The 23,375-nt window shown below is 36.8% G+C and overlaps 1 protein-coding gene across 7 annotated transcripts in view; it reads left to right on the forward strand.

Moving 5' to 3' along the window:
- Nucleotides 1-23,375, forward strand: part of RGS7 (regulator of G protein signaling 7) — a 242,117-nt gene that overhangs the window by 165,310 nt on the left and 53,432 nt on the right. For all 7 annotated transcript variants that reach the window (XR_007629122.1, XM_050316771.1, XM_050316772.1 and 4 more), the window contains exons 6-9: nucleotides 4,626-4,677; nucleotides 16,990-17,054; nucleotides 18,801-18,877; nucleotides 19,019-19,100. Coding sequence is in view for 6 of the 7 variants with exons in the window: in XM_050316771.1 (XP_050172728.1) it covers nucleotides 4,626-4,677; nucleotides 16,990-17,054; nucleotides 18,801-18,877; nucleotides 19,019-19,100 (276 nt within the window). In the remaining variant the exon portion in view is untranslated. The remainder of the gene's footprint in view (nucleotides 1-4,625; nucleotides 4,678-16,989; nucleotides 17,055-18,800; nucleotides 18,878-19,018; nucleotides 19,101-23,375) is intronic.

The following is a 23,375-nucleotide window of genomic DNA, read 5'->3' on the forward strand; positions in this document are numbered from 1 at the left end:
TATTCTCATTTCTGACCTCATTTCATGAGACCAGGGATCTTCTCATCAAACTGTTCTTACTTCCTAATCTTTCTGTGTTGAACAAGGCCAATCATTTTCCCCCAGTTCTTCATGGATAACTTCTCCAGCAAATTCTTCCTAAGGGATTATTAAATATCTGGAGTGTGAAATTGTGTGGAGACTTTTGAAACAGAAGTGGAAACAGAACATACATTAAAGTCACATGGTATGTGTTTAAACTGTTAGAAGTCTATAACAAGGGACAAAATAAACTTTAGACTAAGACAAGAACTTTATGACTGATAATACCAAACAATTAGGCAACAAAATGTGGAATATTCCTTTAGAAAACATCAGTCATGTTAACTACACACAAATTTATTGCTGGTGCTTTTTTCTATATGATCACAGCATCGAAAAAAATCCTTGGAGCAGAAACTTTTTTTGTATCATGCCTTTTTTTCAGCGTCTAGGTTTTTTTAAAGTTTTTTTTTTTTCTTGACGCTTTGGACTTTTTTTCACTTTAAGTCTTAATCCTGTCTCTTACCCCTGTTTCTTGTGCCTGGTTTTAGGAGAATTTTCCTTGTCTCTGCACACATCAGTGCCATTTCCTGTTGTGATAGCAAATAATAGATATCTACTCTGAGTACAACTTTATAAGCAGCTGTAGCTGCTTTTGAGCACATATCTTAGGGTGATAACATAAATCTTTACTTGCTGGTAAGAAAGTAATGTAGGACTTTGCCTTGGTCAAAATACATAGCATCTACTGTTTATTTGTCATCTAGTAGGGGTTTTACACTGTTTTTGAAAAATCCAAGTATTAGTAACCTTAAGCTTTTAAAGATTAAAAATAGATAGTGTATTAGAATTATTCAATCCAGAAAGTAGATCTAGAAAGATTATAAAACAGAAAATTTCACCTTTCCCCCTTTTCTGGAAGAGGTAGTTCTTCCCCTTGCTGTAGTCTTCCGAAGCTCCTCTGCCTTATGTGATTTTAGGGTTTTTTTATTTGTTTGTTTTGGTTTGGTTTTTTTTTAAAAAAAAAAAAAACCTGTCCATGTTTCAAAGGTTACTCAAAAGAATATTTTTCCATTTGTAACTTGCCCTTCAGGTAACCTGATTCCCTTTAAACATTATGCAGATAATTGAATACTTTTGATAACTCTCACCAGTTAGATAGTAGTTGCTATGGGGTTGGAGACAGAGAAGAAAAGAATCAGAACAAGAATTTCCTCATAATATTTACACGTGCATATAAATTACAGTACTGAGGAACCAGGAGTCATTCTTCAGTTTGGTCAGGCTTTTTTTGCTTTTTCACAAATAAACACAGTTTACCCACATGATAGCACAATAAATCCTTAAGTATTCTGTGCTGCATTTCATCAGCCTTCCAAACTGCACTTTCTGACCTCATAAAAATATTTCCCTTCCAGTTTTTTTTTTTTTTTGCCCTGTGCTTTGCCCTGTAGTTTTATCTTCATGTCAAAATTAATTTTGGGCATGTTCGCAGAGCTGATTGCAGGCAGACTTGAACTTTGATCCCTCTGGGAGCCAGCTGGCTGGAGGCCAGCTCCAGCCATGTTGCAGTGCCTGAGCTGATGAGCTGTGCTTCTCAGCAAGCACATTAAATGTGCCCGAGCACCAGGACGGTAGGGTCGTGACCTGCAGTTCAGAGGCAGCTTGTGCATGCCCAGTCCAGAGCATCGGCAAGGAGAGCTCATGCCTGTGCGTCATTCCCCGGGCACAAAGACCTTTATCTCCCTCTTTCTGGAGATTCAAACAAGGCAGGCATTTAATAATTGTTAGTAGCTGTTGTTTGAACCCCTTTCTCATATTGTAATGTTTGCCTTTTAGTGGGGCTTCTTTTTGGCTTACCTTATCACACATTGTTGAAACCTTTTAATATGGCTTATCATGTGCTCTCCAAATTAAAACTCGTGGTCTGTTTTAACTTTTCTGCTTTTATCTCCCTGGCACAGGGAGGCTTAGACTCATTCTTAGTAGCATTATTTAGGCTTTTTCCATGATCTCTTCTCCATGTTTAGTTCATTGGAAATTGCCAGTGTGGTTACACTAGCCTGTCACTGTACTTTCTCTCCTGAGATACTCAGACATTTCATACAGAGTCTCTTTCAAACACTGCCATCTCCCATGCATCTCTGTCCCTTGGTTACTTTCCCAGGAGATCTCCTCTGCTGGCCCTCATGTTGCTGTGCTTGTCTTTGCAGAATACCAGGCTCATTCTACAGTCACTTTCACTCCAACTACTACACACCCACAAAGTGTTGGTCAGGTATTCTCTAATAGGAAAAAATCTATTTTGTCTGTTCCCTCATAAGTTTTGTTCACCTTTGGAAAGGAAAAACCATCCTTAGTGCATTTTTACATTTCTCAGCATTAGTCTGAATGGAGTCTTTCTGCTAGAAGCAGATTCTGACATTAGGATGCACCTTTTTATCCTTCAGAAAAGCCTTGGCCACCTCTGCCTCCTAGAGAGCTAAAGCGACAATATTTCACAACACTGAAGATCGTGTTCCTTTTCCCATGTTTTGTTTAATGCTTGCACTGCCTTCACCACCGAAGTGCAAGTTCCAATAGAAGCTAAATGTGTTATTTCAACTAAATACTGAAAATACGCTGGCTGGGTGTAGCTTTTCACTTCATGAGGAAACAACAGTCTTCCTCTAACATCATCAATATGTAGTCGTGAATATATAGTGTTTCCTCGTAGCCTGATGGGAAATGAATGCTGAAAGCAATTTTGTGATTTTCTCTAAATCAGAGGATGGAATTTAATTTTTAATCTCAGCTGGGAGGGAGTATATGTAATTTGTCAAAAGAAATCGTAAGTATGCATGAGGAGCTTTAATATGGATTTTGCAGCAAGTATATCCACAAATGCAAGAGTTTCAGCTGAGGCACTACCTGAGCAGTTACAGTTTCTATGTATTTAGTAACCCTCCCTTCCTACTTTTCTTGAGAAGCTCATCTTGAACCTGTAAACAGAGGTTACAGTTACTGTTAGCTGAAAAATTATGTAGCTGTTCCTTTCTTCCTGGGCCTCTCCCAAGGCACACTTCATGCCACTAAGGAAGGACTGTTTTCGCTTCCTGAGTTTGTAAACTGTATATTTCAATGATGGTGACCTTTTGCTTTATATGGCTCACAGTGTTAAATTACTTTTATAGCTTCTTGCTTCAAAAGTCACTGAGTACGGCAATTCATTCTTGAGGGGTTCCTCCCTTTTTCTATTTGAGCTTATGTGTGCTTCTACTGGCCACTTTGATTTCAGTGGTACAGTGAGGGAATCATTTATCAGAGAATTACTTGTTCTTGCTCCTTACAAAGTATCAAACAATTTACAAGAAACACATCTCAGCCTTTGAAATCAGCTTGTGACAGTCCCTTCTTTACCCTTCAGCTTATTGCTGTTGCTTGCTAAATAACGCGTTCTAAATTGCTTCTATTAAATTTGATGGGTCAATGTTACAATACAGAGAGATTTTTCACAATATATATTTAATTTGACTGTTGTTGTGAATGCGCCACCCTTCAGCCCTGCTGGTTTCCAGATTAGCATTAAAACAATTTTGAGGGAAGTGAGCAGCAGAGGTTTCCATTTTTGTGGCTGGGAGCTCTTTGAGAAAAAACTATGAGAAACAGACAGTAAAGCAGAAAATTTCCATAAAGAAGCACCTGTGTTTTTAAATACCACTCAAACTAGTCCACACATTTAATGAATTTAATTCAACTACTCAAATCTTATGAAACTCTCTATATTTGTGTGTATATGTGTATACATAGATCAGTCAACCGATCAGTTACAGAATATTCTGACTTGAAAGGGACCCACAAAGGTCATTGAGTCCAACTCTTAAGTGAATGACCCATACAGTGAAGAGGTGTATTTAAAAAATGCTATAATTGTTTTCATTTTAACAAAAATTTATTATTTTAAAAATGAAGTTATTTGTTTGAAAAATGCCTATATGGTCTTATACTTTTCATTTGTTAGACGTGAATTATTTTAACAGTGCATTTAGCATAGTTTTTATAAGGATAGTGTTGAAGTAATTGCTCGCAGTTTTATTGTCTTTTCCTTAAAAAAATTCACATTTTAAATTGATAAACAAATAGAAAAAAATAGACTGTGGTAAATTTAGTGGCACTTTTAAACAAATAACTTTTAGGAAAGTATATTGATTACTAATCTATACTAATGCAAACCAAGAACTGAATGAACCTCAGAGGATCTTCTGTCTTTACACCTTCTAAAAATTATTCTTCAGGACATGTGAGAGGTGTGTTTCTAGGGAAGATGTAATCTCACTACCTAACCTTGTGGGGTTTTTCCCTCCTAACTTTGAGAATAAAAAGAATACTTTTTTCTTCTTCTTCAGTGTCATTCTGACACTAGTGTAAAAAACAAGTATACAATAGTAATTTTCTGTTTTGATGCCTACTTCAAAATTGTCAACTTAACAGTGTAATAGATCTACTGTAAATATAAATTGATTCTGAAAATCAGTACCAATCCAAGGACTGTATAATTCTTGCATTGTCTAACTTGAGTTACTTGAGTTACTTGCTTTTTTTTTTTTTTTTTTTTTTGTCTATAGACACCCTACTTTTGGCCATCAAATTGTTGGGAGCCGGAAAACACAGACTATGGTCAGTGTAGAAATCTTTCCTATTTCTTCTGGAATTTATGTGGTATATGAATGAACGTGCAGTATGTCTTATCGTCCCAATGTTTAAAACATAATTATGTGTCATGTACTTCCTGTGCTAGAACTGCTGATATTGAAGTGAATGTATTGTTACCTTTTCGAAAGTTTATCAAAAGTTTAACAAAGTCAGATTTTGGAGTTGATCTAAGGAGAAAAGTAAAAAAAAAAAGGAAAACCACAACAAAACAAAAAAACCAAAACACCCCAAACTCATCAAAATCTACCTTGCCACTTACATCTTCTGTTTGCTCCAGCAAGTATAATTATTTACAGTGACAAAAATCTCAGTGAAGCAGAGTACACTTTATTGATGATTGTGCAATGGTTATTCTCAGATTCAGACCCAAAAATAAACCTAGTTTAGAGCTCTTCTTTCAGATATACACCATGTGGAAAATTAGTATGAAAATTAATATGGTTCTAATATGAACTATATTATAAAATACCTTGTTTATTTGCCTGTGTCTTGAGGACTTATTAGTAAATTATATACTGTACTTACAACAAAATGTGAAGATAGTAAGTACAAAAATCATTAAAAGTTATAAAAAAATTAGGTGCTTCTATACATCAAATAGTGACCTAATTTTTGAAGAAAGTGAATCCTGTTCATTCTAATCCAGACTTCAATTCTAATCCAGGTCATTTATTTAGGTAACTGAGCATATACATGATAGTTTATGTTTTCAAAACCTCAAACTTTTAAAGTCTCTTTTTACAGTTTTTCAGAAATTTAAGTGAGTGTTCATTTGTAACATGGATTCTATCTCAGCCTTTGGGAGCTGAGGACCTCAGGGATGGATGGTTACAATAGAAGTTTCCTTACTCTTTGGAGCAGACACAGTTTCATTTCAAATAAATTGCTAAATAAAACAATTTCAAGCTGAGATTCTCAGCAGAGCTGAGTGCCTTCAGGCTAGAGGTTGAAAAAGTGACAGTTTTGTCATCCTATAGAAGTAGAAAAATGTTCATTTTTTAAAAAATACTGATATTTGAAGATGTCCACTAAATAGTTAGTGAAAGCTACCAAGGAGGAGTAATCCATACCACACCTGTGTACTTAGCTGCTCCATATGAGTCACTGAAGAAGAAATGCTTGATTTACTCAGTATAGTCCCCTAATATGGTAAAGATCAGCAAGTAATTTGCTACGGTTTTAGAGTCATTGAGTTGTTCAGCTGTAATGTCTATCACATTACCAGGGGGATTTTAATAAATAATTATATGCTTAACAGGTTTGAGATCAGGAGGAGAAAGTTTCTATTAATATCCTTTAGTCTAAAAGTAGGAGACACTTTCCAGTCACAACTGATCAGTGGATTGGTCAAGGAATTATTTACCTTAGTCAGTGAATAGAAATCTTGTATAATCTGTTCAGTTTTGGCATGCCTGGAATACAGAATTAAACTTGGAATCAGTTTCTTCATCATGAGGGGAGGTGCCTTTGTTGAACAGTAAATTTACTCATTTGAGAGCTTTTGAGATCAAAATATGTTCCGGTTGGTGAATTTAGGATCTTCTTTTGCAGAGGGGAGAAGGGGAAGGGAATTCCCAATGCTGCAATCTCACTGCTCAGAGTCATGGGCTAAAAGTGCAATCCTCTAAGAATCATATGGTAACTTCCCCACCCAACAGGGCCAGAGCATTGCACTAGAGCTACCTAAGGTGGCTGTGTGTCACCAAACTAGGTAATGCTAGAGCATTTGCAGGAAAGTAAACTTTTCAATAGTGTTTTTATTAGTTTAGCTTTTCACAGTCCCAGAAATTAGCATTTGCTTTGTAAACAATAGTGATCAGTGGATTACAGGACAATGAAACAGACAATACTTAAGAAATCAAAATTAAAGTAGGTTTGAAACAAATAGAGAATTATAAAGGATAAATTTCACCTCAAATACACGCCAAAGATGTTCCATAGATTTTCACAGTAATTGCTACTTCCTAGAAAATATAGTAAATAGAATTTATGTTATTACAGATACACAAACCTATTTCATCCTTGTCATGCATTGCAGTGCTGTGCAGTGCTCCCAATTTCATGGACTTGTCTGAAACTGCATCCTATAAAACTAATGAGTGTGTCAGGGATTAGAAATCTCTCAAGACCAGCAAAAAGTAGACTTTCTCTGTAATCTTCCTGTATCAATGTTTTTAACAAAGCAAACCACTTTCTTTGGCATTAACCTAATTCTACAAGCCTTTCTAAACACACTAGAATTTTATTTTAATTTAAAAAGTAATCCCAGCCATTTATCATTACTCACCCATAGCTGGGCTACTATCCAGAACATAACATACTGCCAGGAAAATAATTTATCTTAAACAAGAAATTAAATGAAATTAAGATACTGTGTGTTCGTTTGCTATCAGAGCTAACTAAGAAACAACTAATCTTTACATCTTTGTATAATATGTTAATATTTTTTCTAAAATATAATTTGTTGTGTGGGAGCTTTTCATATAAAATATTTTCCATAAAAGAAATATTTATCTGAAGAAAATATTAATAAAAAAGACATGAAAACAGAATCTTCCAATATGTCAAAAAACTGCAGATCCATTCTCTTAATAAAGCTATAGTGCAATGCTATGTCTTTGTGGCAAAAAAGGAAGACTTGGATTAATTTACTTTATGTCAAAATGGAATCAAGTAGGCTTTTCATTGTAACTTTCCCAGTATTGATTGTGATCATTCTGAGGTTACTAAGAAACTTGTAATTTTCATAAAGTGCTGAAAATCTCTCTCCTTTTGCTTGAAAATCATGCTTTAAGAGTTGTCGAGAGATGCCTCAAATTGCAAATAATTTTTGCAAAGGCAGGTTCTTAGATTCCATTTGTAGAAGATACCCACTTTATTGCCATATGTCTTGGAGTTCACCCAGGCAGGACATGTTGTTCTGTGTAGAATCCCATTGGCTTCAGTTGAAATTTATTAGTGAGAATAAGTAATAATAGTAATATTAATTATTATTAAGGGGAGTGTAGTTCAAATCACTTTGTTTTTCTTGTGAGTTAAGTTGCTGAATTACGATTTTGTTTTGTGCCAAATAGAATTGGATCTCAATTCAGAAAAACTGGCTTTTGAAATGAGCACAGCTAATGACTGAGCATGTGGCCTACCTATAATTATATTCTCTTTTCTTACAGATGTAATTTTGTAACTGACAGATTTTTTTTTTCCTGGTGTATTATAAACAGGTCATGTCATTAATAATTAATTAAATTATTAATTAATTATTCCACGTGCATTTAGCCCCAGTTCTCATGGGACCTGTCAGGTTCTCTGGAGGGTTAGTGACTCAAAGCTGTTGCAAATGTGCAGATTTTGGTCCCTTACTATTCTCTCTCTCTTTTTTTTTTTTTTTTTTTTTTTTAATTTTTTTTTTATTTTAATAAGCAAAAATATGAAAGATTAGGGAGAATCTCTATTCACAACAAAATAGCAATTATTTTGTTGGGTTTTGGTTGGTTTTTTTTGTTCCTTAGGCTCAAGTCTAAGGAAACAATTTAAGAATTGTGATAATGTAAGATGCTTATAAGAATTTCAGATAAATAAGATATGAAAAATAAGTAATTTTTATTCATTTTCTCTACTGAACTTTTGTTGATGGTTAGACTCAAAAGTATCTATGACATACAGATCTTTTCTTACAGTTAACTGCATATTAAAAAAAATAGATGTATGTTCAAAGAAGAGAAAGAATTAAATTTAGAAATTTCCATAGTCACAGTCTTAAGGAGGTTTGGACTCATACTAGAAGACAAAACTCCACTGCATCTATATATTTGCAACAGGATACTGTTTGAGTCTTGTAATTTTACTGGTGTGGAAATTCTACTGGTGGTTAAAAATGGAGGACTGCTGCAGAATCTTGGTAAGTTATGGAGAACACAGTAAATAACTGATAATGCAACATGATTTTAAAATTATATGACCATGTGATCTTTACATAATACTAAACGAGACTATTTTTCTATATATTCAAAACAAATTCTTAAATTTTGTTGCTAAAAAGAAAGACAAGTTTTTAAAATGTAACATATTTTCAATAGCCTTCCTGGTAAAGTCATGTACTATAAAGGTACTCTCCTAGAGAATTAGAACAATCACAGGGGGTCAGGATGGGGTACGTCTTATTTAATTGCTCCATTGTAAGATACCTGTCTGGATAAGTGTTGTAGTTCTTTAGATATTCATGACTTTGTTTTCCAGCCTGGGTTACAGTAAGATAAGGAAACCATTTACTTTTGCTGTGTCAGAGCTATTGTCTCATTTTTATGAAAGCACAATTCTTTCCTTATTAAAGTTACTTGATAATCAGCTAGCAAGTCAGTCTGAACAAACCTTCCTTCCTAATGATACCTTCTTATCACTTAAAAGTAATCTGTCAGAGACCTCTCTGTATTCAGCCTCTGCTGCTCTGTTGGAAATGTGAGCCATCACACTGGCTCATGTCCCTCTTCTCTCCCAAACTTGCAGTCATGCTAAAAAGTACATAGTGCATAAAAAGTAACTGCAGTCATATATCATGTTTTGCACATATTGAAAATTTTCATATAATTTTCTCTTTATTGCCTACATATTTTATATTTTATATGCCTACCCTCAAATATTTTTATGGAAATTTGATTAGTCCAGGAATTTTCCCTCTCTTTTGTCTTGTTGTACCCTATACCATGGAGTAAGTGTCTAGAAGAAGAACTGTACGGAAAATGCATTACATATTTTCTTTGCCCAAATGCTTGGGGAGGTTTTCCTCAGCAACAGCTTATTAGTAAGCAATCTTTATTTGAGAAATATGGAGTCCTGTTGCTTACCTGGACTATTCTGGAACACTGCATGTGCTCAGCATCTCTGGAAATCATAACTATGAGTCAATAGCCTGGGACAAAACTGGTAACAGAGCACTTTTTGATATGATTGTGATTTACATGAGTAAAAATTTATTTGTTAAAATTTATACCATGAGAATAAGGAGGAATTTACCAAGATAGTGTAAGTTAATTGTTGCTAAGACTAGGTTGTGATTCCTTATGTGAGTGACTCTGCTTTGAGATCTGGGCATATCTGAATGAAATGAGCCTTAGGAAAGATACTTGAACTGGCAGAAAGATGAAAGAGGCCACCTACAGTACTTTTTCCCACTCTGAATTTGTATACCATTATATTTCTCCACAGAGATACATAATTCACTCATTAGGAGTTATTTCTGTCATACAAATGACAAAACGAAAGTCTCACTTCAACAAGCATGTCCTGAATTTTGTTCTGATTCTTGTTAATTCTGACAGTGACAAACCACTACAGTGAGGGCTCTGTAACCAGGAGGTATATCCTGAAAATGGTTTCCTGTCATCTCGCCACTTCAGGGTTTTGTGCTTACCTGATTTTTTCTTTCCATGAATGTATAACTTATTCCTATAATATGTGGAGCATGGAAAATACATTTGACCAATGCACTTGTATGCACACCTATGAAAAGTTAACTGAACCGAGTATATGTTTGTGCAGCATTATTTTAAAAGCATTGATAATCTGCATCTAGGTCCCCTATAAACAGAAATAAAATTTTATATCAGAATTCTGAGGTTCATAAACGTAACTCAGATTTTTCAGAATTGCTTTCAAATTACCATGTTGAGTAAACTAGTTTTCATAACATATCCTGAGTTGGAAGGGAATCACAGAAATCATTAAAGTCCAGCTCCTGACCCTGCACAGGACCACTTCAAGAATCACACCATCTCCCTGAGAGCGTTGTCCAAAGGCTGCTTAAATGAACTCTTGCAGGCTTGGTGCTGTGACAACTTGCCTGGGGAGCCTGTTCCAGTGCCCAAACACCCTCTCATGAAGAATCTGTTCCTAATATCCAACCTAAACTCCCCGTGACACACTTTAAGGCCATTCTCTTGGGTCCTGTCACTGGTCACCAGAGAGAGGAGATTAGTGCCTGCCCCTCTGCTTTCCATCATGAGGAAGATGTGGACCATGATGGCATCCCCCTTCAACCTCATCTTCTCCAGGCGGAACAACCAAGTGACCTCAGCACTTCCTCATGTTGTTTCCCCTCATCCCATCACCATGAGTGACCCAGATTAGAAAGGTGTGGAGGAAGTAACATTGGTGCCCTGCCATGATCATTGTGGCATTTCTTCTCCAGCACCACTGCCCCTGGAGCCATAAGCTCTATGACTCTTTGAACCGTAACCCTATAACCCTAATGGAATCTTGGTGCTGAAGCTGAGGTCCCCATCACCATGGGTGGTCCACATTAGAAGGGTATGGAGGTAGCAGTGTTGGTGCCCTGCCATGTTCTACTTCATGTGCTTTTTCCAGCCCCAGTGTCCCTGGAGCTATAGGCTTTCTGACTCTCCAAAACTGTAATTCTCATGGGAAATTGAAAGCATTATGATAATATCAATAAGCATGAAATAATGCAATGAATGCACTCTTAAATTACATTTGACAACTTGATATTCTTTATCTGATCCTAGAGTTCATCTAGCTTGGGTGACCTTTCTTCCATACCTGTTTTTGGCACCCTGCAGGATTTTCCCAGACCGACATCATCTGGGAACTTCTGTGTGGTGAAGTTGAATTCACCTTTTTCTAGTTCTTAAGCTCTTTGATAGTTTGACATTGTGTTTCTTTCTTGCCCTTGGTTTATGTAAGCAAGTCCTCTGCTTATGTAAATCTATAATCAAATTGTTTTCCTTAAGTGTTATAGGAAAGAGTATGGTCAAAGAGTAAAAAGTAGGCAAAGGAAGAGTGTTTCAGAAGTTATGGGTTTGGCCATTTGGCAATTTAGGGCACATAAGCAGTCATGATCTTCCTTCTAACTTAAAGTTATTAGCATTTACTAAAGAGTGTAGATCTTCTATAGATACATGATGCTGATTGGTGACTCATTTGTCCACCCCAGAATTGTCATAGTTTTTTTAAGACTAAGTGAAACTCACTAGCTGTTGCAAAGAGAAAAACTTTTTTTTTTGCTATAGATTAAAAGCAGATGTGACCTAAAGATGGCATAAATAGCCCTAGAAATCTCAGTGTTTAAATAAGATAGTCATGCATCCTGCAGTCATGTTTTGTGCTGATAGTCCCGTAATTCTCCATCTGATGCAGGCACTTGCATGTAAAGGGAGAACCGTCTGCCCACAGGGCACTTTGAAACTCTTAGACCTTGCAGCACTTTGCTGTTTTCTTTGCTCTTAGATACTAGCTAGGGTTATACACACTGGCTCTGAAATCAGAATTTTGACTCACAGAGAGTTTATAAATGTACTCTGGCCTCAGTGGAGATAATGTGCTTTCACTGAAAGCACACCCACCAGCTGGGGCGAATCAAGCTGTAACACCACTGGCACAATTATGTAAGGAGTTTAAGTTTGTGTACGTGGTGGTGGATGTGTAGGTGGAATAATCTGCGGTCTTCAGAGGCCCAGTTGTACTTCCATCGAATTTAGCTGTGGCTTTTTTTCCACTGTGGTGAGATGGAAGGTTTAGCCCATTTAGTCACAAGATAAAATTCCCCAGTGTAAGCCTTGGGTGAAAGTTCTGGGGTGTGTAAAATAATGTGTACTCAGTCCAGTTTCTGGAGTCTAGAATGAAACCTATCATAATCTCTAGGATCTTATTGAAAGAAAAAAATCTAGAGTACCTGGAGTACTTACTGTGTCCTATTCTGGGCCCCTCAGTTCAGGAAGGATATTGAGATGCTGGAGCAGCAGCTCCAAAGAAGAGCAATGAGACTGCTGAGGGGACTTGAACACAAGTCCTATGAGGAGAGGCTGAGGGAGCTGGAGTTGTTTAGCCTGGAGAAGAGGAGTCTCAGGGGTGACCATCATCACTCTCTACAACTACCTGAGGGGAGGTCGTAGCCAGGTGGGGGTCGGTCTTTTCTCCCAGGCAACCAACCGTAGGACAAGAGGGCATGGTCTTAAGCTGTGCCAGGGGAGGTTTAGGTTGAATATTAGGAAAAAAGTTTTTACAGAGAGAGTGATCAGACATTGGAATGGGCTACCCAGGGAGGTGGTGGATTCACCGTCCCTGAAGGTTTATAAGATGAGACTGGATGTGTCACTTTGTGCCATGGTCTAGTAACCACAGTGGTGTTGGACCAAGGATTGGATTTTATAATCTTGGAGGTCTTTTCCAACCTGGCTGACTCTATGATTCTATGATTCTCAGGAGCTTTCAAGTGCAAGTGAATAGTCAAGAATAGGAAACAAAGGTGGCTACCCATGAAAATGGATTGATTTGGGGGCTAACTGTTTAAACTGATTGGGGGTTTAACTGTTAAAAACTTGCAGGAGAGAAAACACAGGCATCCTCTTCATGCAACTCTCACTAAAACACTTTGTAGTCTCACTTGAAACTCTCACAATGCCCACATTTTGTGAATGCCTGAGCAGAATTTTCAATATAGAGTAGTCTGTATTTACTGCAAAGGTACCGAAGTGTGTTTTAGTACTGATTTGTTGTTCAAATGCCTATTTATAAACATCACTGACCATCGTTCATTATGAAATATTACATATTAATATGGCCTTTAAAATTATTGGCCAATCTACTTTCTCATGGTAATCAGTCACTTCTAAAGCACAAGCTATAGCATCTAATATATAAATCACTTCAGTAGAGGCAATTATGTTGATTGCAAAATCCATCAGAATACACTGGCTCTAAAAATAAGAGTGTATACGGTAGTCCATATTCAGCAAATTGAGATTATTAATTCAGACCCTGTTCATTGCATATCATTCATCCCCATGGTAAGCATTTTTCAACACCCTTGTCAGGGAGGAAAAGGAGCAGGAAACTCTGCAAGGGAAGGTAAGCAAGAACTGAGGTTGGCAATAGTATAGGTGAGTGCAAGATCCTCAACAACAAAGTCTCAATTGACCAGGAAGGTCCAAGGTCAGGCTGGGAAGCTAGGGCAAGTTACAGGGCAGGTAAGTTACATGTCTGATTAGAGATAGAGCTCAAGCCTGTGCCAGGGGAAGTAGCTGGACTTATACACAGTTCCTGGGCACAGGGGACCTCAGTGGAGCCCCAGAATGGGCTGCTTGGGGCAATTACAGCTCATTGGTGTACTGGTCCCTGACCAAGACCTTTGGGGGGTAGATAAATAGAGAACTATATACAGAAATAGAGAACTATATACAGAAATAGAGAAGCTTTGAGTTGGAGACCCTTCCTGCATGTTATGCTTCTGTATGAAGCTGTAAAACCACTGTCAACACATGGCATTAGAAAAGCAGACACTGTCATTCGCTGAATTTCTGGAGACTCCTGACTCTGCTTTGAGAGACTGACTGACATTCTCGAAGTCAGGCTGCTGGACACAGTGAAGTAAGACACAGTGAAGTAACAACAGTCACTTCACACGATTTGGTGCAGAAAAGGGGTGGTACCTGTGAAAGATGGGAGTATCCCTATTTCAAATCTCATTGCCCTAAAAGTAGAAGAACTAAACCTCATTACTCTATATCTTCAAATGATCTGAATGAAAATGAGGATGATTTTCACACATTTCTTGCTTTCCAACATGCTAGTGAATTTCTTACAGATAAGCCAAAGAATATGACAATGAGAGTGTAAACTGGTGAACTCAAATTCCTGAGCTGCTGCCAGCCTCTCATGTCACTAAAATTAGCTCCTATATAGAGCCTCAAACATGCACCTTTACAAGGATGTAATTGTTAGCACATAGCAATAACAATATAATGAGGCAGAGTAAGAATGTCCTTTAGCACTATTTTCTCCTACACTAGTGGATATGTCATACTTCCCACAATACTAAATCTTCCTTGCCTTATCCATGGTGGCACATGGAAACATTTCTGAGATAAAAAATCCAAGGCACAGGTGTTGTAACCTCTAGGCTCCTGAAGGGGAGGAGATCTGGATATTTCAGATCAATAAAAGGTCTAAGGAATGAACATGATTTTTTGAGTCTTGGCTAAAATTACACTGCTAATGAAAACCAAACATTCTTATATGGACTATTTGCTATGGATTGAGAGCAAAGAGGGTCATCAAAAGAACCCTGCAGAGAAAATACTGCAGTAGAGCTACACAGTGAAGGCAAGAGTTTTCTTAGGCACTGTATCAAATTAATAGTGTGGCAAGTTAATTCTTTTCTTCTGCTCCTGGTGACCTAGTGGTTGTTTCACCAGTGTTGTCTGAAGATGATTTTTTGTTAAAACATATTCTGGTAGAAAGATGGACAGCTGGCCACTCCTGCAGCAACAATTTTTGTTGAAGGTAGCAGGAAATTCTAATCCCCAAATTTGCCTGCAGTGGGGCTCAAGAAAGCATTTATTTAACTAAACGTGCCTGTACTGGGACTGTGAGAATGTGGTTTAATCAAGTGCAGGAGCAGGGATCTTGTTTTATTTCTGCTCAAGCCATATTAGACTGGTTGGACTAGACAAAATTTGACCCCTGAATTTCTCAGAATTGCCTACACATTTACATTAAGTATGTATTTTATTGCTAATATTTTCAATGGGTTTAGGGATATTTTTTTTTCTTGTTCAATGAAATAACCAATTATGAAGGAAGAGAGGAAAATGCTTCACTGTAAAAGCAGTTAAATAACAAAGATCATCTATCTCCTCAAGAGTCTCTCACCACTGTACTGATTGTGAATGCCACCTAGGTACAAAAGGTCCAAAATTCATCCTCTCATCTTTTTATAACATTTCCGCATGCATGCTAATGCATTAGTATAAGTATATATTAATATTAAAATGCATGGAAACTGAGGCTATAGAAACAATCTGTCTACTATACTTGATATGTGACATGGGTGTGTATCTGTCTTTGTAGATTTTGCAGACACAGAAACTGCTTTGGAACAAGAGGGCAAATGGGAGTGCAGGGAATAGAGAAAGAGACCATGGCTTCTTATGAGAGTGGAAAGTGAAATATTATGAAAGAAAATAAACCAGATAACACACACAAAAATAGACGGAGAGAAAAAAATTGCATTAAAATATAACTTAATTTTACATCAAGTAACACCTGTAACTGCAGCTAGAGTTCTTAGAAGCATTTGTAATCAATTTAACTAAAAGGGCATTCACTGGAGTGGGTTTGCATGCATTTGCAGGTGACTTGTCAGAAATAAATATTTCTGTGGAATTATAATTTATAATTGGTTTGACTACATTAATAATCAAAGCTATATCTAAAATGAGCACTTCTTCCTAGTGATTGCAAGAGTTAAGTTCCTATGTGAAGTTATTTCTCTTTGTTCCTGTAGTGTACAAGCTGGCAGTCAGGAAGCAGGAACATTCCTAACCACAAACAGTAAATATGGTATCTTTTTACTGAGTGTAGAGACAAAAGATATGTTAAGGTTTTCTTACCTACACTGATAAAAGATTCCTCCATCTCACACATGAGAAGGTGCTCTGAAGCAGTGTAGTGGGTAAATGTTGCATGATAAGGAATTGTGCAGCACTCACTGTCTTACTGGTGGGTGAAGCTGTAAAATATTTGGACTTGTTGTGAAGTCTTTGTTGCTAAATAAAGTCTATTGGAAATGTAATTCAACATTTTATTAGCAAAGAGTCTGCTCTGTCTGAATCAAGTGGAGACAGAACAGGTCTGCTGAAGGATTTTTGGATTTAGAAAATAAATGAAAGAATATTTTTTCTCATATTTAATAGATGATATGCTTTTTTCATTTTTTGGTCTCATTATTTTCTATTTTTAAAAATTGGTTATAGCAGACTAATCTGTATAAGACATGAATTTTTTCTGGAATTATTTTTTAGCTAAAATCTTCTTAGGTTGAAAGTTTGCTATTACTAAATATAGCATAAAAATAAATAAAACCATGTATTAATGTTCTTAAAACCATGTTTGACTAATACAGCAGCAGCTCCTGCTAAAACTCTTACGCATTATGACTTATACATACAGTTTTTAAAATGTTTTTGCTATTTTTCTTTAATGTGCTAGTTCCCTGGCCATTAAAAAAACCTGACCTCAAGTATCTCATGCATTTTGCATATGATGTCTGTCTGTTGCATAAAGCAGATTTTATTATTATTTAATGAACCTTTGTATCTGATCCATCATTTCTGTTACAATACTGGTAGCATTGATCCCATATTTAAAGCTTTTTCGAGTAGAAGGATAAATCAAAACAAAAAAATCTAGCAGTAAAACAGAGATGAAGCCTCTGATGTGTTTGTGAGATAGTAGAAAATTCTGTGTCATTTTATTCTGTTCCAGCTGTTTACCTCTGCAAGCGGACAATGCAAAACAAAGCAAGGCTAGAGCTAGCAGACTATGAAGCTGTAAGTACTTGGAAAAAAGTAAATTTCTCTGCTGGGCCTAATAAGCCTGGGAAATAATGTTAAGCGTGAGAACTACAGGCACTAAGTGTGAAAATTTATTAGTTATCCACATTTTCCAGCATGTGAGTCTAACAGTGCTCAGTAGTTATGAATGGTGTTTGAGAGGCTGTATTGAGGGCTAAGTGGGCAAAAGCTGAGATTTCAGTTCATCTCTAATATTACTCTGGTCAGATCACCATGCCAGGATCACAAGTAACTGTTCACAAATCCCAGATACACCATGAGTGTTTGAAAGCAATTGTTCTCTACACCATTTAAGGTTTGAATGAAGGATCTCTGACAACATTTCCAAAAGCACTTGATAGATGTAGAAATATAAATCTCATTCTATAAAGTGATGCTGGCACTTGAGCCCTTTCCCATTGGCTAGATGAGAGACAAAGAGGGTCAAACTAGAGGCACTTCCCACTCTCTGAGGGTTGTGCTGTGCCCCAGGCAAAGTAAGATAATTGGGGCCAGGAAGAGCCTGAAAAAGAGGGAATTTGATCAGCTGATGAGGATGATATTTGATAAGGAGAGAGATGTCTTGAATTCCATCTCTATCTCCCAAAAAGTTCCTGATTTTTTTATGAGAATATCTGCATAAAATTCACAAACATCCCTGGCTCTGCACTGAAAACTGTCCAGCTGTGCTGCTGTGACCCAATAGCAGGATAGTCGGCCAGGTCTCTCCACATACCACATACTCCAGCTGCAGCACCATGCTGACGCACTTTATTGCTTCTTCTGGCACAGACTTGTTCTTCAGTGTACTGCACTGCAGGGTATGCATAATTTTATGCTTACATGCCTCAGAAAATTCCCCTTCAGTATCTAATCCTTGAGAGACCTTAATGGTATTGACAAGATCAAGAAAGTCTCCTCTTCGCTCTCTGTAGCTTTATTTTCAGTAAGTATGGCATAAAGATACATTTGCAATGCACAGAAGGACTGTAAAAACAACACTTTTTTTTTATTAGGAAGTTTACAGTCACTTTTAGTTTAGTCTCAGTGAAAGCAGTGCATTAAGGTAACTGGGGTCTTTTTTGGTGGAAGAGAAGAATCTCAGCCTCCATGTTATAGATTGAACACTGCTGATGTTTAAGCTGGGAAGAGATTGGGAAAGCTCTGCTACAGACAGTGAAAATGTTCCAACATCAATGGAGGAAAGAATTTTGCTAAGATTACAGTAGTGAAGAACTGTAGTCTGCATTTTTTTAAATGAGGATAACCGTGGAGGTTTGGAAGATTTCCATACTACCAAAAATGGCAGCCAAAATTGTTCAAGGGAAACCCTTTGTATAGATGACTGATGGCAATTGTTATGTGGATCATCCAGTATAGAAATTACTGCTGTCATCTTTCAGTATTAGGTACTTCCAAAACGAGAATGTTTCTTTGTATTATTTCAAATTGCTCAGCCAGCACCTATTCTATAAAAATGTTTCAGAAGTCCCATGTTTTGCTGGAAGTTGCATCCACCCTTTTTATCAGAGTTTCAAAACTAAAATAGTCAAGGCATTGAAAAGTATTCCATCTCATTTGGTGTCAAGCAAAAACTTTATAAGATAAGTAAAGTACATTTACATTGAGACAAATATCGTGACTTGTATTACATCTTGGTGGGGAGGAGGAGAGAAAGATTAGCCAGAAGCTAAAAGCAAATAACTTTCAACCTAACCCACTAAAATTGTGATGTATTTTCAGGAGAGTTTGGCCAGGCTACAGCGAGCATTTGCTCGGAAATGGGAGTTTATTTTTATGCAAGCTGAAGCACAAGCAAAGTAAGTTCCTTTGGAGATGAGGGGTTTTTGTTTTGCATGATTTTTGAAGGGAGAAGGGAGGGAAAAGTGATGGGATGCTTTGTGTGTTTAAAATTGCTGTCATCATCACTGTTTCTTTTAAATATCCTATAACACTGACAGGGTTGACAAGAAGAGAGACAAGATAGAGAGGAAGATTCTTGACAGCCAGGAGCGAGCATTCTGGGATGTGCACCGTCCGGTGGTGAGTGCTGGTGGGGCTGCTGGGGCTCTGAGCAGGGCCGCTGATGAAGGTCAGCCTCTGTGAAGCATTGAGGTAGCGTGGGAACATGTAGGAGAGTAGTAGGGCCAGAGGCTGGGGCTTGCCTGCTTGTTTTCAGGATCTAAAATTTGTATGATTCTGCTGTTGTAGACTGCAGACATGTGTGCATCCAGTTTGGGTGTTTTAGTGAATGGATTTGTTGTGTCTGATTTCTTGAATCAGAAGGTACTCGTCTTTATTATCACCTCAAAGGTGTCCGAGGATATGAGTCACACAACCAAAATTATCAGCATAACTAAAAATACCTTCAAATAAATCTGACTCTTTTTTTAATTTATTCTGCTTTTTTGCTTGCTAAGCCTTTCATCTGCATTCTGGTCATGTTTCCAAACTATTTTTAATGCTCATAAAGGTTAGATATTGTTGGCTTTGAGCTGTGGGAGTCACACATTGTCTAAACAAGATTTATCTGAGTTCCTTGTCAAATTCCATCTGAAACAAAATCTTAAAAAAGAAAGGTTCTTATATAGTCAACTACTTTTAAGAACTAAAACTTCAAGAAAGAATGTCAATTGTCACAATAATTCCAATTAAACTGTAAGAACTCAATAACAACAATTTTCTTTCTTTAGCACAGAATAATATCTATTTCCCTTACATGGAGTTAAGCTTTCAGTTTCTTTGTACAGGGTTTGGTATCACTACAAATGAAATCAAATATAGACTATATCTTCCACTCTGACACTAGGAAAAGCTACTTTTGTTGGGGGAAATAAAATTAGGTGATAATACCTGTTGAAGAGTTGAACAGAATGAGAAAGTTTAAATAAAAAATAATAAACTTGAACATGGCCAGCTTATATTTGTGACCGTGGAACTGAAGCAGTGGTAGGAAAAATGGATTTTTAGGTAGGATTTAGGGTGTCAGGTAGACAAAATCATTTGAAGTGAAGGCAATGACACTACAGGCAATAGGTGCAAGAAGACTGGGACATTATTGTCTAATCACTGACATAAGGGAGGAGAACAGAAAGCAGTCTGCCATCTGATGTTGATTGGGGCTACATATGGAGTAAACACAAACTTTCTATGTGGATCTGAGACATTTGAAGGTGCAAAAAGCTTTTATATTTCATATGTAGAAATGGATCTAAAGGTTTTGAATCTGGGAATGAGATGTTGTTTTCAGGTTTGGAAGAGATGAATTGTTGAAGCTTCAAGAGAGTTAAAGGAACCAGGACAAGAGGAAATTGAATCTGATTAAGAGCTTTGGCTGAACTGTGGATAAATCTGCCTGGTCCAGCAGATGTTTTTAATCTGGCTGTAAACATACCTAGGAAGTATCAGAGGCAAAAGACTGGCTTACAGTCACCAGTGTAGGATCCTGGCTTTAGGAGATATAAATAGAAAAACAGAGAGGTTTGTACTTTGCCTAACCTGCTCCTCTCAGGAGTCACTGAAATAATATTTTTGAAAACACTGTTATGAATTTGCTGTCACAGTAAAAGCCAGAAGATTCTATTAAAAAGAAAAAAAGATAAAACACGAACAGACTGAAAAGAGCAAGATGATGCTAGAGCCAATTGGAATTTGTAATGACTTTTCAAGCTCCCCCAAAGCCCTTCAAAAACTCCCAGAAATGCTACTGCAACTCTAGAAAGCTAATATTTTTAAGATTAGGTAATGTTTGGATAACAATCTGGGTATAGTGCTCATTTTTATTTACCATTTTTCACCTTTTGACAAAAATTCAGAGGTAAGGGGCAGTGGCAACACAGTTCAAAATCCACCCCGATGCAATTTTATTTTAATGAAAATTAATTTTAAAGACCAAATGTTTCATTATTTGCTTTTTTCTGTTTTGTTCTGGATTTTTATTGTTTTGTTTTGTTTTGTTTTAGGTGAGTAAATAAACATTTTTTCCTCATTTTCCTGCAGGTATCCTGTTCTATAGTTGTTTTGTTTCTTACCTACCTTGCTACAGTGCTGATTCACAACCTTTACATGTAAAATATAATCTATGAGTATCACATTTGCATTGTATTTCAAAAGGGAGATACTTTAAGCTGATGAAAGGTACAGAAGAGGGAAGAAAACCATCATTCCTAAAGGACAGTGCAAGCAGTGCACTGCAGGAATGGGAGACGTGACGAGAGAACAGCTGTATGTATGGCTGTGACTGATAAGTTTAAAATAAGTGAAATGAACCAAGGTTTGATGTGTAAAGAGCATTTGTCTCAAAAACCAGGTTTATTTCATAGTTCCCAAGTCAAAATCAACCCTGTAGGTGATTGCAGAGGTCCTAGAAGATTTATGCCATAGTCTGAGAGACAGATAAATGCTTGAAAGTCGTCATGGCTGTTACATTCTATCAGCTAGCTGGTTAGTGCCCATATTTTTTTCCTAGGTTTTCAGTCTGAGGTGATGCTTGGAGATAAATTAGAGAAACTGGATTTGGAAAGGAGTTTTATTCAAATAGTCATCTGTTCCTCAGTTTTCTTCTGAGAGACAGTTAAGAGAACAGCTTTGTTATCTCACTGTTTAGTTTCCATTCCAATATTTATTTAATTGCAGTTATTCGGTTTAGGGTTTTCTGTTGTTGTGGGTTTTTGTTTGTTTGTTTGTTTTTGTTTTTGTTTTCTTGGGGTGGATTATGCATGTGTGGAGTGCAGTCTTCATCATTTCTGTAGCTTTATGTAGAAAGATCTCATCTTGCAGTTAGAAAGAGCATGACAGAACTTCAACTGTAGGCACTGCAGCATGCAGAGACATTCCTGAACAAGTTTTAAATTTTACTAATTCAGATACCAATCATAGCAAAACCATGGAAATTTGTGTCAGGGAGAGCTGTACAAACTCCTTTGTGATCCTGAGCAGCAGACCTAGGATAAACTCCATGCTATTATTTCTAAGGTAGAGTAATTACCTAACATATGTCTGAGATTAATATTATTCACCCAGAGTGATGTACTTTTTTTTTTTTTATGGAAGAGTAAATTCATCTGAAAAGTGTTTATCTTCTTTCCACCTGCCTAGAATGTGTCTTATTTTCATAATTTTGAAACTTCTATCATAACAGACTGTGGAAATAAAATTTGGTTAGGAGGATTAGGGATTTAGTAAAAAAACAGTAACAAAACAAGTTAAATTGGAGAAGTGAGCTCCTTCCAGGAGAAAGAAATTGAGAAGCTGCTTTTGTTCAAAAAGAGGTGTTGTGCTCCTGATTAAGTCTTTATAAGAGAACTTATAGCTTTGCTGAATTATTATCTCTTTTTAAACCCCATAATCTTATACTCATTAAAAAGGGACAAACAGGTAATAAAGCAGTAAATCCCTTGAAACATTCTCAAACCCACATGAAATACATTTGGAGCAGAGTAGCTGCGGCTTGATGTAAATTTAATTATTTTCGTTAACAAACAAGACAGCTGATGTCTTGCTGCTACAAATGATTCACTTTTCTTCCTGAGTTATACATTCATACAATAAAAAAGGCCTTTTGGGTACTTTTTTTGATATTCAGATTAATTCAGAAGATAGTGGGGGAAGTATCCTTATCTCCTGAAAGTCATCTGTATACTTCATAATTGTAAGTTGAAAAAAAAACTTTTCATTTTCTCCAATGCCTCTGACCTTTGTTATCAGTCAGAATGTTGGTTGTATTGCAGTCACATTTAGCACGTTTGTGTGCAGTTGTTTTAAAAGGAAGATGGGAAATACATAACAGATTATAGAATCATAGAATCAGATGGGTTGGAAAGGACCTCTGAGATCATCAAGTCCAACCCTTGATGAACTACCACCACAGTTACTAGACTATGGCACTGAGTGCCATATCCAGTCTCTTCTTAAATACCTCCAGGGACAGAGATGTGCTAGAAAAGTGCACTGGTGTGTGTTCCTCTCCAAAGTTTAAACACTGGCTCTGCTTTAGTTAAATTGTGGTTTAATAAAGTGTAAACATCAGTTAAGATGGATGTGATCCAGTTCTTCCATTCTGCCATTTGTAGCTTCCCAATCCACAGGACTTGTACTCCCATTGTTACCATGGGTTTTGCTGAATGATGGTGATTATTTTGTTTTGTGAAAAAAATGGGTAGCAAATATTGATAAGGCTTAGACTCTATCTTAAAGGTCTTTTCCAACCTAAATGATTCTATGAATCTATGAAAAACAAAAGCAGTATTTGTGTTATTTAATAGAGGAAGACAAAGTATTTAGGGTGTGTATATATGGTAAGGATGGCAGCAATGTTCA

This window comes from Myiozetetes cayanensis, unplaced genomic scaffold, assembly GCF_022539395.1.
Source record: "Myiozetetes cayanensis isolate MyiCay16 unplaced genomic scaffold, myiCay2020 scf2-11, whole genome shotgun sequence".
Lineage (NCBI taxonomy): Eukaryota > Metazoa > Chordata > Aves > Passeriformes > Tyrannidae > Myiozetetes > Myiozetetes cayanensis.